Raw genomic sequence first — 16,181 nt, forward strand, 5'->3', positions numbered from 1 at the left:
AGATTTAAATCAGATTTCTTCCAAATTTATTTCAGATGTCCTCCAGTTGTCATCTTTGTGCTTCTTAAGGGATCTTAAATTGCCACATCTTTGCCTGCCCCACACAGTCATCTAGTGTTTAACTGAGGAATAAAGAGGTCAGCACAAGGTAGCTTCCTAGGTTCAGCATAAGGCTTTACCACAGTGTCCCCCTACAAAACATACAGTATTTCTGCTATTCATGCTGAAAATAAATTACGCTATCTTTCTCTCAAATTTTCAAAAGCTACCTTTGAGTGGAAATCCAATGTTTTCCATAGGTTTTATACTTTTAAATCAGAGACAGGAAAAATCCCATTTTTGGCTAGTGAGTCAATTCTGGATATGCACAGACAGTGAAATTATTTTGTGATGTAACTGATAAGGAAAGTTAATCACTAGATAGAAATTGGTTGGAAAATAGATTTAAATGGCAGAGCAATATAAATTGCCTTGTTTGGCTGCCACTGGCAATGCAACAAAAGTAGCACTCCTGAGATGCAGAAGAGATGTTTATAGCAGGGAAAACAACACAGAGACAGACATGCTGAGGTCTCTTTGTCTGATAACTTTGTGGTAATTGCCTTTCATGCCCTGTGGCATGTAGGGTGCACTAATTTGGCATTCAGTGAGTACAGCAAGGAAGGATAATGCAAACAAAGAAGAGTCAAACTCTACACTATTGCTTTACCTTGCTAAATTACCAAGGCACAGCCAAGTTTGTATCATCAAAAAGTCTAAGGTAGACATTTCTATGGGCCAACATCATCCTCTTCATAGAGTCCAGTCTCATTTCCATTATTGTAACCCATCTGATTTCACCAGTTCTTTCTGACCAGCTCTGCTGTGAGGTCTCATTCTATTTGCTGGCTGAGATTTTGCCCTTGGGTCGAAGCCCAACTGAGTGGCTATGGGTATTTCTTCTTCTTATCCAGCTGTCTGCTGACTTCTCCTATATTGAATGTAGGGAACCTTCAAAAACTGTTTCTGCAAAAATCAACATGAATTTTGCCTCTGATTTTTCTGAGTTTAGAGATTGTCTCTATCACCCCTTCCTGTCTCTTCACCAGCTACTGCATAGGAGCAAAGTCATCAGTACTACTGAGCATAACTCAGTTCCCAGACACCTTCTTCTGTCAAACAGGTTTTTAAAATATTCTTAATTTACATTTTGGGGTTTTCTCCTGTACTTTTTATACTGGCAGTGTCTCGCCTCTGAAAAACCACATACAGCTGTGAGTACACATGTTACCTCATTCTCATAAAAGTTGACCCCAAAGACAGTAAGCACCTACTTTACAGCCATTCATTGAGCATCCAGACTCATCACTTCATACAGTTTAATTGTGGATGAAGCATACTAAGGACAACAAGAATGAAAGCAGAATGGACTACAGTGCACATACAGGCATACATACATATACAAATGCGGCATATGCTCCCTAATGTTTATTATTTGCTGTTTATAATCTTGTCACACCCATGGTCCCCAGACCCATTATAAAAAAAACTTATCAGTGTACTGTTACACACAGACAGCAGTTTTTTTTCACAAAGATTAGGCAGCAGATGCCAGAGTAAGATTTTGTATTAATAACACACTGAGGCAATAATTAGTAATAAATTGATCCTTTATATCCTTATGAATTTGGTAATAGAGGCCAGGATTCACCCCTGCAGAAGGTAAATTCAGCTCCCATTGCATTCAATACAAGTTGTGCACATTTCTGTAAGGGATAGTTGAGTGCAGAGGGTTTGGTGGTTACTGTTACAGCAAATCAAGTAAGATGCAACAGATGCAAAGAGAAATGGTTGGAGAGGGGAAAAGATAAAGTCCAAGGTCTAAATGCCAGGTTTGCATGTATGCCAGCTGCTCTGCAGCACAGGAGAGAGAGAGAGGCAAACAAATACTTACCAGGTTTAATTTCCAGCAGCTTCAGCCTGGAATCCTCAGGGGGATGCAAACGCCTCTTTTTGCGCCAGCAACGTGCTGGGTACGTGTACAGCTGACCTGGGGCCAGGCCTGAAGATTAAAGGCAAAAAATAAGTGTAATCACATTTCAGTTTGTAAACCACAAGCGCTGTCTCTAGCATCTTTGTTTTTGCCCTTCCAGCCTCTCCTTCTTGGAGGGTTCAATCCTGCAAATAGTGAGGTAGAACTATGCACTCAAAGCATTCAGTGCTCCTGAGGCTCCTCAGCACCTCTTGGGATCAGGTCCTCAGAGAATCTAGGTCTCACTTATAGACTTCACTCAGCTCACTGAAACCAGAGCTGCACATAAATAATTCGTGATTTCTTCAGGGTAAATAGAATTTCAGACTCTCCTGGGTCACAGGGGCGATGCCTCCTCCATGGGCAGAGAAGGCCCCTTGGGAGAGAAGAGACGAAGTTCCCACACGCAAATCATAAGGCCCTGATGCACAGAGCAGCTCAGGAAACTTGTGTCTTCCAAGTGGGAGCAAACCAAGATCCATGAGGTCTGGCTATTTGGACTCTGCATTTTTGCTTAAATTCTGGACTTCTGTTTGAAGACAGATTGTTCATTCTGGTTATTACCTACTCATGTCAACATCCTGAATGAATGAAGGAGGACTTACAGCAGTAATGTTTATATTACTGCATGCTCCATTGAATCACACTGGGCATCGCTGGCTTCTGAGCTGCCCTGGCTCTCCTGAAAGACATCCCTTAGCCAACGTTCAAGCTACGCTTTGCTCTCTTGTATTCAGAACACAGCAGGGCTTCATGAATGCATCACTACTAGGGGCACAGAAGCACACTGCCAAGTGCTTCAAAGTATCCTCAACTGCCCCAGTTACTCATGACACACAGAAATACCCAGCAAGACACAGAAAAGTTGGACAAATGTCATTCTCTCCCCTGCCCTCTCCATCCACCAATTATGCTTTAGCTCTTCTGTTCATCTGCTATTGCTCTTAGTATTGAAGGGGGTACAGAGCACAATTCCAGACTCATTGCCCTTAGGAAACAGGTAAGACCACATAAGACAGAGGACAGGAGTGGTGTTGCCATCTCTGACACTGTACCAATAGTGAACAACTGGACATCAAGGCAGTGCCAATAAAGCAGAACAGCTCAAGGGCAGCAGGATGGCCCGAGTTCTCAGCCATCCCTTCTGAAGCAGCCAGGAAAGTGTACCAGCTTGGGAACAAAACTGACTCACTGAACCAAATAAGGATAATGAAAAAAAACAATATTCTGTTGCTTGGAGGGGGAAAAACAAAAACAAAACCAAAAACACACCACAACAAAATTATTCACCTTAAGAGAATGGACTAATCAAATTCTGCAAGTGAAGCCTAAGCTCCTGGTTTGAAATATTTCAACTGTTGGGAATGACAGTTCAGACCCCAGCACTTTCTACCTACTTCCAAGGCCTTGGTGCATAAACAGAGCATCTACAGCACACTGCCTGGGTATGGCTGAGCACTGGAGTATTCACAGCGAACCTGGCTGTTCCAAGGCACAGAATGCTACCGAACTGGGGCTTTTCACACCCTCCTTTCACTGCTGCACAGCTTGCTGGGCATTACGCCCACCCCAAGAAGGATACATTTCAGAGAAAGGCACTTGGGACTGGTTTGGGAATAAAAATGTGAATAACTTTTACTTCCGCAATGTTTGGACACACTTCTTCATGGCACTTTGCAAACATTAGCCACTGCAAACAATTGCTATTATGATGAGGTGGATTGTGCCTGGCTCTGATGTGAGTCATTAAAGAGGTGGAGGCAAGAAGCCTCACCCTTTCACAGCAGGTCCTGTGCAAGAACTCGCTCACAACATTGAAATGGCAGTTGCTAGACCAAAGCAATAGGATAGAGAATCATCCCACCATTGGACAGGCCTCCACAGAGGAGTCATTTGAATGAAACAAAAACCACAGTTCTGAGCATTTGTCGCAGACAGAGAGAAGGAAGGATCTACTGCAGTTTTGGGGGTGTATCTGTTAATGTGGGCTCAATTATTGAGTGCTCTTATATGACTAGCACTTCTGGATTCAGCCAGGACAGTGAAAGGCGAACACAAATGCTGAAAGCCCAACAAGAAACAAAGCAGGTATCCTTGAAAAGACAGAGGTGGGAAAGCCTCTTCCTAGAGGACCTACAGCCCACTCCAGGTGGCAGATAGATCAATAAGAGACAGATGATCCAACATCCATCTCTGCACCCCTTGAGGTAAGCTCTCTGTTCCTATTCACAATACTCTTACTCATTAATACGCAGCCATCCAATGAACTTAAAATATATACCAGACCTTCACTTGATCCAAACCCACAAAATGCTACCTTCAGTTCACCCTGACCCCGTCTGTCACTGCGCTGGCTCACATGAAGTGTGGATCTTTGGTTTACACAGAGGAGGGGCAGCGAGGAAAAGATGAGTTCTGAACTTTGAATCTAGCCCCTCCACAGCTGATCTTGCAGTGCATATGGAAATAACGCATATACAGGTCTTACTGTCTTCTGTCCTGTCTCGGTTGTCTCTTCGTCTGGTGCCTTATAGGGCAACCAGAGAAGGTTCCAACCATTTGCTTATAGAGGAAATAGCAGAACCTGCAGTGAGTTATGTTGTTTATCTCATTAGTGTAGGAGAGCCATAACTCAACGCTTGTGTGAAAGGCTGGGGGAGGAGGGGAAAAGGAGGAGGGAGTTATGTGCAGTATTGTGTGAAATTAACCCTGAACTGTTTATCATGAGATGCATTTTTCTGACTTCTTTAACAAAGACGACAGCAAGAAACCAGGTTAATATGCTGAGATCCTGACTCTCCTCTCTGTTTTTCAGGCCCTCTGTAAGTGAAAATAGGTTCTGGAGCTTTGCCATTTGTCTTTATACAGTTTTTCAGGTTAGGGATAGTAAATGGCAGTGAACACAGCACACAAGACAGACACCAGGGTGGTTGGCAGGGAGTTTTCAGAGAACATCAGTATGGGCAGAAGAGCCTGAAATCAGGCATGCTAAAACTGTAGAGGGATGCTTTGACCTACCATAATACTACAAGGAATAGATGATGCAAAGAGACCCAAGGGAGCACTAAATGGCCTAATAAAAATCAAGAAAGAGGAGAGCGAATATGGGGGAGGAGGGCTGCTTCATTTCGCACTGATTATTCTAATTCAGAATAACAAAGGCATCAGATTTGGTGGCCGATGCAGATGCAGGAAGCTTGTTTCACTTAAGACTCTCTGCGAAGAAAGTTCCACCATTAGTATTGCCCTGCAGACCTGCAGGAGAAATGCTGCTGATCCTCTTTTACAGGGTAAGCTGCCAAAGAGTTCACTATCAGAAGAGAGGAAAGAAAGATTTGCACAGTGAATTTGCTCAAAGTAGAGCAGAGAGCTTGTGGCTGAGAAAGGCAAAGCATTAAGTCCTCTTGGTTCTGGTGTGATGCTGGAACACTGTTATGATGATTTCTTCCTAAGTCCAGAGACACCAATGAGACCCATGCAAAAAGACTACTTATGTCTATCTTTGTAGCAGATGCTCTTGCCAAAACATTACTTGTGGATATAGTGGATGTATACCTGCTTATGACTGTGTTCAAAATGGTAAAAATAGCAGCACCTTACTTATAACCAGATGCTACAAGAACAGAAATCCTTGGGTAAACAGATTAGCAAGAAAAAAAAAAACACCCAAACACACAACAAAAAAAACCCCCACAAAAATAAACAAAAACCAAAAACAAATAAAACCCCAAACAAACAAACAAACAAAAAAAAGAAACCTAGTTTTGCCAAAGCATAATCTCTTAGGAATGAGGAATTTTCAGCTAAAACAAAAACCCAACTGTGGTCATGAAGCAACCTACAAAAGAAGGGTTAGCCCAGAACCTCAGACAACTCACAGCTTGTAAACCACATTCAGCAGTTTCCAGATTACCCCAGTACTTTTGGCAGCTGAAACATTCTCAGGGTATTTTTAATGCTGATAAAACACCTGTTGTCTCCTGCACCAGAAGTGGCTGCATTTTACTACAGAGTGAGTTTTCTGATAGTACTGCAAGACAATAATAAATCTACTTTGTATATTTTAGGAACAGGAGCAGTGCAAGGATCTTTCCCTCAGGAAAGGGAGAGAGAGAGTTTCAGGAAGTACTCTTCAGAGGTGGCAATTGCTTTCTTAGTCTGCCCCCAGGAGGGGAGGGAAATTTCCTGTGTGCTCCTCCCACTTCATCTCCTGCAAGCTGGCCAGCGGAGGAGGTAAGAGCAGGCTGCACCTTCCCGTAATTCCAGATCTGGAGTTTTGTGGGATTTTTCAATATGGTTTACAGGAACTGGCATGTGTTTATGCACACATGTGCATGTCATCCTTCCAGTGCCTGTGCACCCTAGATCCCTCCCTGCCTGGATTCTCTGGTCTGCACTGAAAAAAAAAAAAAAAATAGAAACCCAGTTTGGTGCTGTCAAAACATAATGGTGGGTCAGATACTGAGGCATACTCTAACAAAATTCCCACCGGAATCCAGGAGGACTTCTGTCTGACTCACATCTCCAGTCTTTGAACTGGTGACTGTCCTTTGCCTTTCAAACAAAGATTTCAGATGGATTTACCCTAACAAAGGAAAGACTGAGCAAAGTCTACAAAAATAACAGTGCTCTTTTCCCTTGAGTTTCACTGAGCTTTGGAACAGGCATTACCTAAAAGTCTTTAAGGATATATACCAACTTCTTTCTGCACCTGAGGAAACTGCAGCTCCAGAAGTGATATCAAACTTGTCCTGTATTTTACCTCGGCTTTATATCCTTCCCAATATAATTCCTTATTTTCAGCATTCATCTGAGAAACTGCCACCTCCACCTCTCCACCCTGAAGATAGTTCCAGTCCTGCTTAGAGCAGGGCATTGTGCCTTCTGCTAGAGACTGGGATCAATAGCATTAAAAGAGCTACAATGATGCAGCCTTAGAAACTACCATGTCAGGCACTTCTCTGGATAGAGAGAGAATAATTAGGAGGAGCTCTCTGCAGTTACCAAAGGAAATCCCCTGCAGGCACAGAGGTTTAGGCTTCTTCTCTTCTGTGTGGCCTGTAGCAGGTTAGAGCTTCTATTAATTAAACCCCATGAGGGCTCAGTGGCCAGCCCTCTATACATGCACATGCATACACAGACACAATGCTACCAACCTGGTCCCCTGTGCCTCTTCTCCATCCAGATGTAGCAGTTGTTCTGAGCTACCCCAGTTTGCGAATCCAGGAAGGGAAGGCGGACGCTTCGCTCAGCACACAGCCGAGAGTTGTAGCTGCGACAGTGCTCAATTGCTTCTTTGTAGAACTGGTCCCCGAGTCTGCCAAAAGAGACAGGGCAGAGAGTAAGAAAGATTGCATTGCCCCTTCAAACAAGACTAGGAAAAAGGGGACATAAGGTTGGTTCAAAAATGGACAAGCAGAAAAACTTTCCCGGAGCATATGCAAAGCTTGCCGTCACGAGACACTACTGAAGCAGATCATGCAGAAAGTGCCACCAAAAGATCAGACTCTCAGCAACTGGACATAGATCATTTCAGCAGTGGAATAGCTACTGAATGAGCAAATGATGCAACCACACTGGCCCATGACCCTGGGTCAGGCAATATATACACCACAGTGACCTCATTCCATTGTTTCTCTTCCCTCGTAGTTTGTCCAGCCAATTCGGCAAACCAGTCATTTCAATCCTATGTTACAGCAACTCCTGCAGTACATTTTGAAAGAGAAAACCAGCCAAGTTTAGGAGAACTTCACTCCAGCATTTCTGGTGTCAGAAAGCCCATAAAAGCAAAGGACGTAGTCCTCATATTGTGTGCTTCTGAGGGATGAAAACACACCCCTTAACAACTAGGGCCATGTCTGCAATGGTCTGACTAGACATTTTGTCATAACCCTTCCAGAGTTTTCCACAGTCAAGCCTGAGGCACCAACAGCAGCAGGCTACAACAGTGACCAGTAAGATCCAGCATGGAAAATGCTGCTTTCCTCTGGAGCCCAGCGGGAGGAAGAGTTCTAAAGACAATGTCACTTATTTCATAAATAACTATTTGTACAGAAATTCTGTAGAATCTTCATCTTCCCTTGAGAAAGGTTTAAAAACTCTGCCTGCTGGAGATTACCAAAATCCTCCCCCCAAATTGTTCTAAACAGGGAAAAGCGTCAAAGCAGAGCTACCCTGAGGACACAAAGCAGCTGTCATGCTGGAGCATTGCAAAGTAGGTGGGCCACACTGCTGAACCTCATTCTTGATCTATTGTCAAGGTGAAATTCAGTCGTGACATGAATAAGCTACCCATTAGGGGTAAGTTCATTAGAAAATAGGAGTAGAGTGATGTACAGCATAACTTGCTCTGACTCTGATATTCATTACTGTGCAAAAAGAGTATAGCATGCACAGCAAGGGAGCCGAAGGGATGCACACACAGAGATAAAAGAGGCTCCCTTTCCTGTTCTATTGGTTTTTTTCACTGCTACACTCTTCAATAGGCACAACTGGCATTTTAAAAGTATACTCCTTTTGCGCACCTCTGAATGTCAAATGGGTGCAAATTGCTCTGTTTCGCTATCTGTGTCTTTTTTCTGACTCACGTCTTTTAAGTGACTCCTCAGTTGCACCTTATGACTTAGATGGGAGCCATATTCTTTTCCCCTGGGCTGTACTGGCCCAATATCCTCCCACTGACACGGGCCAACACAGAGGCCCAGGGAAGAACACAAGAGCAAGGCAAATATAGAGGGAAGCGCCTCTAGTTTCCCCTTCTCAATTCTGATGTTCAGAACTTAACTTCCCCAAGCCTCAGGTTACCCAGTGGTAGGAATATTATATTTAATAGCCTTTGATCAATCTTTCTTGCATGAATTTATCCAACCAACTCTTCAACCCACTTATCTTTTTTATACCTAAAGCGTTGTGGGGTGACGCGTTCCACAGCTGAAATATGATTCACATGAAAAAAGCATTTCCTTATGCTTGTTTCAAACCACATCTCAACTATTTACAATTCCAAGTCCATAAGTCTCTCACAATGCTTCCACCAGGTCATTTCTCTAATGAGCAGAGGGTATGCAGCATGCCGAGTCCCTGGATGTGGAACAAGCACCATGGCTGGATGCTGGAGCCCACCAGCTTCCTGCTGCTTTCTGCCACTCTGACTTCAGCAACTGCATTTCAGAGTGTCCCCAGGGGAGAGAAGGGGGCAGTTCTCCACAAGCAGGAATTGCACACAGGAGTCAGTACATCCTTTGGCTACAGAGACTTTCTAAGGGTTATTCAGTGGTTTGGTGCAGCAGCGAACATCTGTGTGAACATGGTGCCTTATAGCCCTGTTCCCCACGCGCTGACCACCAGGTCCTGGGCAGCAGCTGGTGTTGAGATCTTTGCAGGGCAGCTAAAGGAGAGAGCCCTGGACTGTACAAGTGAGCAGAGGGCAGAGCTGTGGGCAAAGCATGAACAGCAGTATCCCTCCGGATACTGAATCCCCCGCAATGACCTCGAACCCCTTTTTCCATAAAAAGGCGGGGAGGGGGGGGAGGGAATGGGAGCACAGGAGAAAGGAAAAGATAAGCTGCACTACTATACGAAGAATGTGACTAGGAAAAAATGAAAGCTTATTTAAAGCTGTAATTAAAGTTGTACACTTGTGTAATCAAAGTCAGTAACAAGGAGACTCCAGTTGATCAAAGATTAACAGCTCTTTCCACAAACACTTGAGCTTCCACAGAACTATGTCAGATTCCCCCTATATTAAGCCAGGGATGCTCACTAACTCCAAGGAGTTTTCTGGAAGGAAGAGCACAGCTGTGTGACTACAAACTGCCATCACTGCATAGGTTTTCTTTATGCTAAAAATTACTCCAGTCATTACAATACGCACACCACAAAGCATCTGTATTAACAAAAACAATACATCACAGCAACCCAGATCTAGCATCTAGCTGGAGATTACCTCAGTTTCCACCTTCTTGTAAGACTGAAAGTAACTATAAATGTTAAAATGTTAGATATTTGGCTTTAAATGACACTGCAAAGTAGGGTGTAAGATTAAATTTCAGATTTTTTTAAGAGGGAGAAAAAGGGGTTTTGAGATCCTAATGGCAGAGAAGCTACAAAGTTAATGGGTCAAATTCATTCTTGACACAATCTTGCAGTCTAGCTGTTTCATTAAATTTATTTTAAAGATTTTAAATATGCATCTTTTGCCTTAAAGAATAATAATAACTCAGGAGAAGCATTTAGTCACCTCCGTACTTTAAGAAAGCTTGCCTTGGCTCCACTATAGCAAGCATGATCAAAAACCCCAGCCCCTAAGTATTCACTGGAAAGGTATTCAGGTACTGGGACGTTGAGGGCTTGCCCTGACTTCAATTATAAATGGAAGTTTTTAAAAAGTGACAAATAATCAAATAAAGGAAAGTAAAGAAACAATCTTTTCTTATGAAAGCCATATCTCAGTGGAAAACAGCTTCCCTGCAATTACTTTGGAGTGGTTGGTTGTTTTGTTTCACCATTAGTCTTCACTGGAGTGACTTTGACTCATTCCAAATTTCAGTTAGTATTTTTTAAGGAACTTTAGAGATTTTTTTTTTTTAATGTGTTTTCAGTGCTACATATACAAACACAACATATTTTATCTTATGCAGGAAAAAGGAAAACCAGAAAGTATTACTGGAATTGGGGCAAAAAGAGGGAAAGTATGGTCCTATTGAGCTCATCACTGTGGAGTCACGGAGGTGGGACAAATCCCAGCCCTCTCCCAGGAGGTTTACGTTGGAGCTGGAGAACAGACAAGGGCGGGAATAAGACTGGAGAGCGCATGAGCTTAAATGAAACTCAAATAGATAGTCTGAGTCTGAGCATGCAAGACGCATGAAAAGAAAAAAATAAGCGGACAACATTAATAGTAAAAAGTGTATCATATGACAGAAAGATTAATTATCTGATGTTACATGCCTCATAATTTTCCCAAGCTGTGTTGCTATGGAAGACTTACACTTCATCTCCTGAAAAAATATCTGTAAAAACTATGGGGAATTTCTGCATTATTTTTATGAAAAGTATGTATGAGTCAGTGCTGTGCTGTGCTGTGACTGACTGAAGGGTCGACTCTTCCCTTTGGACACAGCAGTGAAAGGTCACACAGACTTGTCTAGATTGATATTAATGACACAAAATCATCAGCATATGCATAGATTTCAAAGATGCTGGAGAAAAAAATCAAGGAGCAGACATTAACAACTGCTGGCCAAGGAAGGCAAATCCTACTGAAAGCAGCACCACTGGAAATACAGAATAAAGTTGTCAGCACACTGTGAAAACCACACAGCCCCTCAGTGCAGGGCCACAGGTGAAATCCCAGATGCTTGGGACAAGCAGGCCGGTGACACTGCTGGCATACATGCAGGCTTTGCATTTACATTCCAGCCTGAGGACACTAAAATAACCTGGTTCTGGCTGACTCACAAAAGCTCCCTGGCTTGGAAAGAACAACCTATGCTATTACAATCTTCTGCAAGGCTGCATAGGAGGAGTATATGTCTAGTAGGAGTTAGAGGCTCTTTTTTGGTGAAAAAGGGCGGGACTGAAACTAAACAGCCAGCTCGGAGTAGCAGAAGCGCACGTGAACGGGGAGGTGAGCACTCTGAAAACCCCACCAGCCCCGCGGGTCCTGGGATAGCAATGTGAGGCTGGTGCAATTCTATACAGCCTTGCAGGTAGTCACTGGCACGAGGGCATACACCAGGATGGAGGATCAGACAGTGTGACTTTCATGAGGTCGCTGTTCTTTTAAGCATTAAGTAACTGAGGTTTCCTATCATGGAATCAGGTCAGCTAATAACAAAGTCAGGGAAGAACAACCCTCCCCTTCTCTCAACCTTTGCCTGCCTGCTCTAACTAGACCATAAGATTTCTGAGCAGACTCCTACTTACTACTTTTCCGTACAGTACCTAGTGCCATGACTTCTCTGTCTAGGCATGCCTTAAATGAAAAAAAAACAACAAGAACTGGTCTGGCTTATGAGCCCATGAGTTAGCAACAAGGACCAAGAACCGGCTTCACTCCAGCTGCTTCAGGAAGTTCATTTCTCTGCTGACAAGGGATCCTGATGGGCCCTGAAAGCAGCAGAGCAGCTCTTTATCACTACTTTCCAGCCCATCCTGCAGAGTCCCAGCTATCCAAATGCGATACACCTTTTACAAAAGCTACAAAATGGTCAGAATCTAGCACACCCCTCCTGAAGTGCCTATCACATTTCAGGTGAGGATCCAGAGAAGGAGAGCACTCACTGAAGACATATAAACAGCAAAGCTCAACCATGATTGCAGGTCCACATCATACCTGGAAAACTCATATAAGAAAGAACCAGTCCTCTTTAAGTGCAGGTGTGCAATTTCCACCAGATCTGAGTATGAATCCAGATTGCCTCCAGTTCCTGAGGCCAGGCCCCTTTCTAGTCATTTCACTCTAAAACCATGCTCACTACATGACTAGGCAAGTAAAAAGCTGATTGCACACAAAGAAATGACTAATCGTGTAACAGAAAGCAACAGACTTTTCCTTCTGAAGTTTGCAATGGTCCCCAGCCATGACCAAATGTAGGACTTGCTCTCCTCAAGACCACGGGGTTTTCATTCACTATACTTTTAGCTTCTAGTCTTATATTTTACATCATTTGATACTGTGAGGAACACTGAGGACAACTGGAAAAGACATTTTAAATCAGAAATTGTTCTTCAGCAGCACTGCCATCCAGTTTCAAACTGGGCAAGATCTGAAAAGTGGTGGGAAACAAGTGATGCAACGTGGCTTCAGAAGAGGCTCTGCACTCTCTTTTTGGAGATATTCATGAATGAGTCTGTAAATGAAGCACCAGTGGGGTCTTGGGCCTTCTCACAAAGATGGACCGAGACTAAGAAATCATGCAGATGCTTTCTGAACTATCAGCTGCCTGTGACACTGCAGACCAAGAGGTACAGCCAGACCAACTGCATGTCTTGGCAATTGCTGAGAGAACTGCACAGAGCTGGCTATACTCATTCCTTTCCAGCAGATCCCAGGAAGCCCCTGACAGGCAGCTGCTCCTCCTCTCCATGAGCCTTGACATGAAGAATGCCACAGGGCTTAGTTCTTCCACCACTTCTAATTAATATCTATGCAAAACCTCCAGGGAATATGATGAAGTATATGGGCAGCAATGCCAGCCCTTACGTTGTTGACATGCAGCTTTATGTATGTTTTCCCCCTCATGCAGACGGCACTCTCCCAAATTTCTCTCCTTGAAAGCAAGGATAGCATGGTTGGCAGAGGCTGAAATCAGAAGAGATAGTAGTGAGGCTGGCTGGAAGCAGGGAAACGTTACAAACTATAAGCTGACATTGTATATGATTCAAAGACAGACACTAATGTGGACAATCTAATAGACACAATCATCTAAAGGACCTTCCTCTCTCTCTTTCTTTCTCTCGATGGCCCCTCCACCTCCCACCCCCCAGCCTCCAGTCAGCATAATTCTCGCAGTGCTCTGGCCATGCTTATATCTGTTTTTCACATTTGGGCTGGCCTACTATGACTCTCTACCTTAGACTAGACAAGCAACGAAGACAGACCTAGCTGCAAAACTGTGGTACCTACCCTATCACAAAGCAAGTCAAAGAGATCAGTATAGTCCCCAGCCTGTCCTCATCCCTTTTCCTCACGCACCCTGAACCACTGGTTTTCACAAAGGACACACTGGGCTAGGTTCAAGCTCCTTGAACAGCTGCTTCTCCTTTCTAGACCCAGAGCAGAGGTTTCCAGCAACTGGAAACCTGTGCTTAACAGAGCCCAGTATCACCAGACTCCTGCAGAGCTTCCAGACAGCAGACCCCCAGCTCCAGAGCATCTTCCCGGAAGACATAAAGTATTCTGCTCTGCTCATCCTCACATTACATTGCAGGATGCTAACACAACATTCATCAAAAGATCGAAGGAAAGGAAAATACGACATATTTAAGACCAGTATTAAGCATTAAACAATAAAGGACTGGCTGGGCCCCTCCTTTGGCTGTACTCTCTGGAACTTCTAGTCTATAAGCAGCTCCTAAATGGTATAATCATGCACCCTTTGTGACTGCAGAGAGGTAGGATATTGAGACTCAACAGAAATACAGAATGGCTTTCCTGATGTTAGGTGAAGCGTAACAGATGATTGCTTAAAATCCTACCACAAACTCCAAGGGCAAGCCAGAAATGTAGGAATGTGCAGATTCAGTTTTCTCATAATGGTCAGTTGCATCTGTCTCTGCACGACAACTTCTAATGATGTAAGGGGTGTGAACGTGAGCAAAGGCAAAACAGGATTTCCAGATGGGCTACAGAATGACTCAAACTTTCTGGGCCTTCAGTTTTTTTAACATAAACTTGGCAGCTTTGTAAAGACTCACAAACACGTGTCTATCCTAGACTCTCCAAGAGCCAGAGTCATTGAGACATCTACTTCATTTCTATACATATTGAACAATTTCACCTGATGCACAAAAAGAGGCCTGTATAACTTTCCCCAGCATGGGAGTCAGAGAAAAAATATGGCTAGCAGAACTGTTTCGGTAGTAGATAGAGTACACAAACTGAACCACAAAGCAGTAAACAGCTGCAAGCAGAGACAGTGTTGCTGGAGCAGCAATGATCGAAGGGTAAATGAAAGGAAGTGCTTGCAAGGAGAGTTAATGCCTTTCATTGGAAGAACTCGTACAGCCAGGTCAAAATAGACAAGCTTTCAAGCACTTGTTCAAAAGTACTGTGCCAGGTGCATAGACTGTATGTGGTGCGAGAAATTAGGAGCCATCAGAGAGCTGATGGCAAGTTCCTGAATCAGCACTGGCACAGCCCAGACATTACAGCAGTCAAGGAGATGCCCTGAGCTATGAGTCTAGGTTGAATCCTAGATCAGTGAAAGAGCAATGTGAGATTTTCCAGCACCCTCCTCGGAGCACCCAGCATTAGCCCATCCCCTATGTGTAGAAGGGCAAAGGAATCCCCTTTTGCCAAGTATTTATCAGCAGATTTCCCCTGGTGGGTTGGAAACCCCTAATGGCTATTTGTGGCCAGATTCAACAGGCTTCTCACTGCTTGAATCATGGTGTGATGCTGAATCATAACAGAGAACCCAGCCTCATAGAGTGAGCTAAATTCACTACTCTCGAAACAGTTTTAGACTGCAATTTAATCCAGTGTGAAACTACAGGTATCATCTCATGCAAAAGTCTGTCTCTGAAGAAAAATGACAAAAAGTAGGCATAACTTACAATTTGGGAAAAATTGATCTGATTAGCCCCATCCTCACAAGTACTGTGGAAGTATGAGAGCTCTGCCAGCATTTCCATTTAAAGAAAAGAAATAGCAGCACAAGTTCAAACTGCCAAGAAGAGTGTGGTACCTTAGGGTATTTCACTGACAGCAGCCTGCAGGCCAAATCTGGCTTCCAGGGTCAAGAGCTGGTGTCATCTTTGTGGAGCAAGAAGGACCTCAGCTAGAGGTGTTCCTCTTCCTGCAGCTGTGCCTGGCCTCGCACAAGGCCTGCAGCAACATTCCCAGCTCTCAAAGCCAAAAAAGTGGGATCACTATACCCATCTTAGCAGTTAACATGTAGAGTTGTTGGCTAGATACAACAGATATCTGTGTATGATACACGATGACGTGTGCTTAGATGAGGTATTTCAGAAAATTAATTTCTCAGCTCCATTTAAATATACTCCACTGTGAACAATTATACTATGGTGCTTTGGTAATTTGTCCACTTCTTCTACTTTTCCTCCATTTCCACGGAGAGGTAACAGCAGCAGTTTCCATGCCATACACTAGGCTATCTAAGGTGTTTCCAGAGACAGACATTGCATACAATCTCTATTAGACTCAGCACAGTGACCAATTAGGTTAATCTCAGAGGCAGACTCCTTGGGGATATCTCAGAGCATCTATTCTTGCTCAGGCCAGGGTTTCTGTTTTAAAGAGATGCAGCAGCATCCAATTAAATGAACAACAGGTGTGAAAGGTAAAAACCTAGACCTCTTCTGTATCTGAGGACAGCAATCAGAATTCAGCTTGGTCCTAATCTCCCCCAAAAGGTAAAAAATTCTCTCCAATTGCTAAAGGAATGAACTAATGAAAACTTCAGCAACAATATTAGATTGGACA

General features: G+C 43.6%; 1 protein-coding gene across 10 annotated transcripts in view; it reads right to left on the reverse strand.

The window, feature by feature from the left end:
- The window catches only part of DPF3 (double PHD fingers 3), a 170,822-nt gene that overhangs the window by 90,856 nt on the left and 63,785 nt on the right, over window positions 1-16,181 (reverse strand). For 6 of the 10 annotated variants that reach the window (XR_008466204.1, XR_008466203.1, XM_054200178.1 and 3 more), the window contains exons 2-3: window positions 7,168-7,328; window positions 1,934-2,041 (exon numbers count right to left, since the gene is read on the reverse strand). Coding sequence is in view for 7 of the 10 variants with exons in the window: in XM_054200178.1 (XP_054056153.1) it covers window positions 1,934-2,041; window positions 7,168-7,328 (269 nt within the window). In the remaining 3 variants the exon portion in view is untranslated. Of the gene's footprint in view, window positions 1-1,933; window positions 2,042-7,167; window positions 7,329-16,181 lie in introns of those variants that run through there. The other 4 variants (XR_008466202.1, XM_054200179.1, XM_054200180.1 and 1 more) reach the window with 1 other exon arrangement.

Source organism: Rissa tridactyla, chromosome 4, assembly GCF_028500815.1.
Source record: "Rissa tridactyla isolate bRisTri1 chromosome 4, bRisTri1.patW.cur.20221130, whole genome shotgun sequence".
Lineage (NCBI taxonomy): Eukaryota > Metazoa > Chordata > Aves > Charadriiformes > Laridae > Rissa > Rissa tridactyla.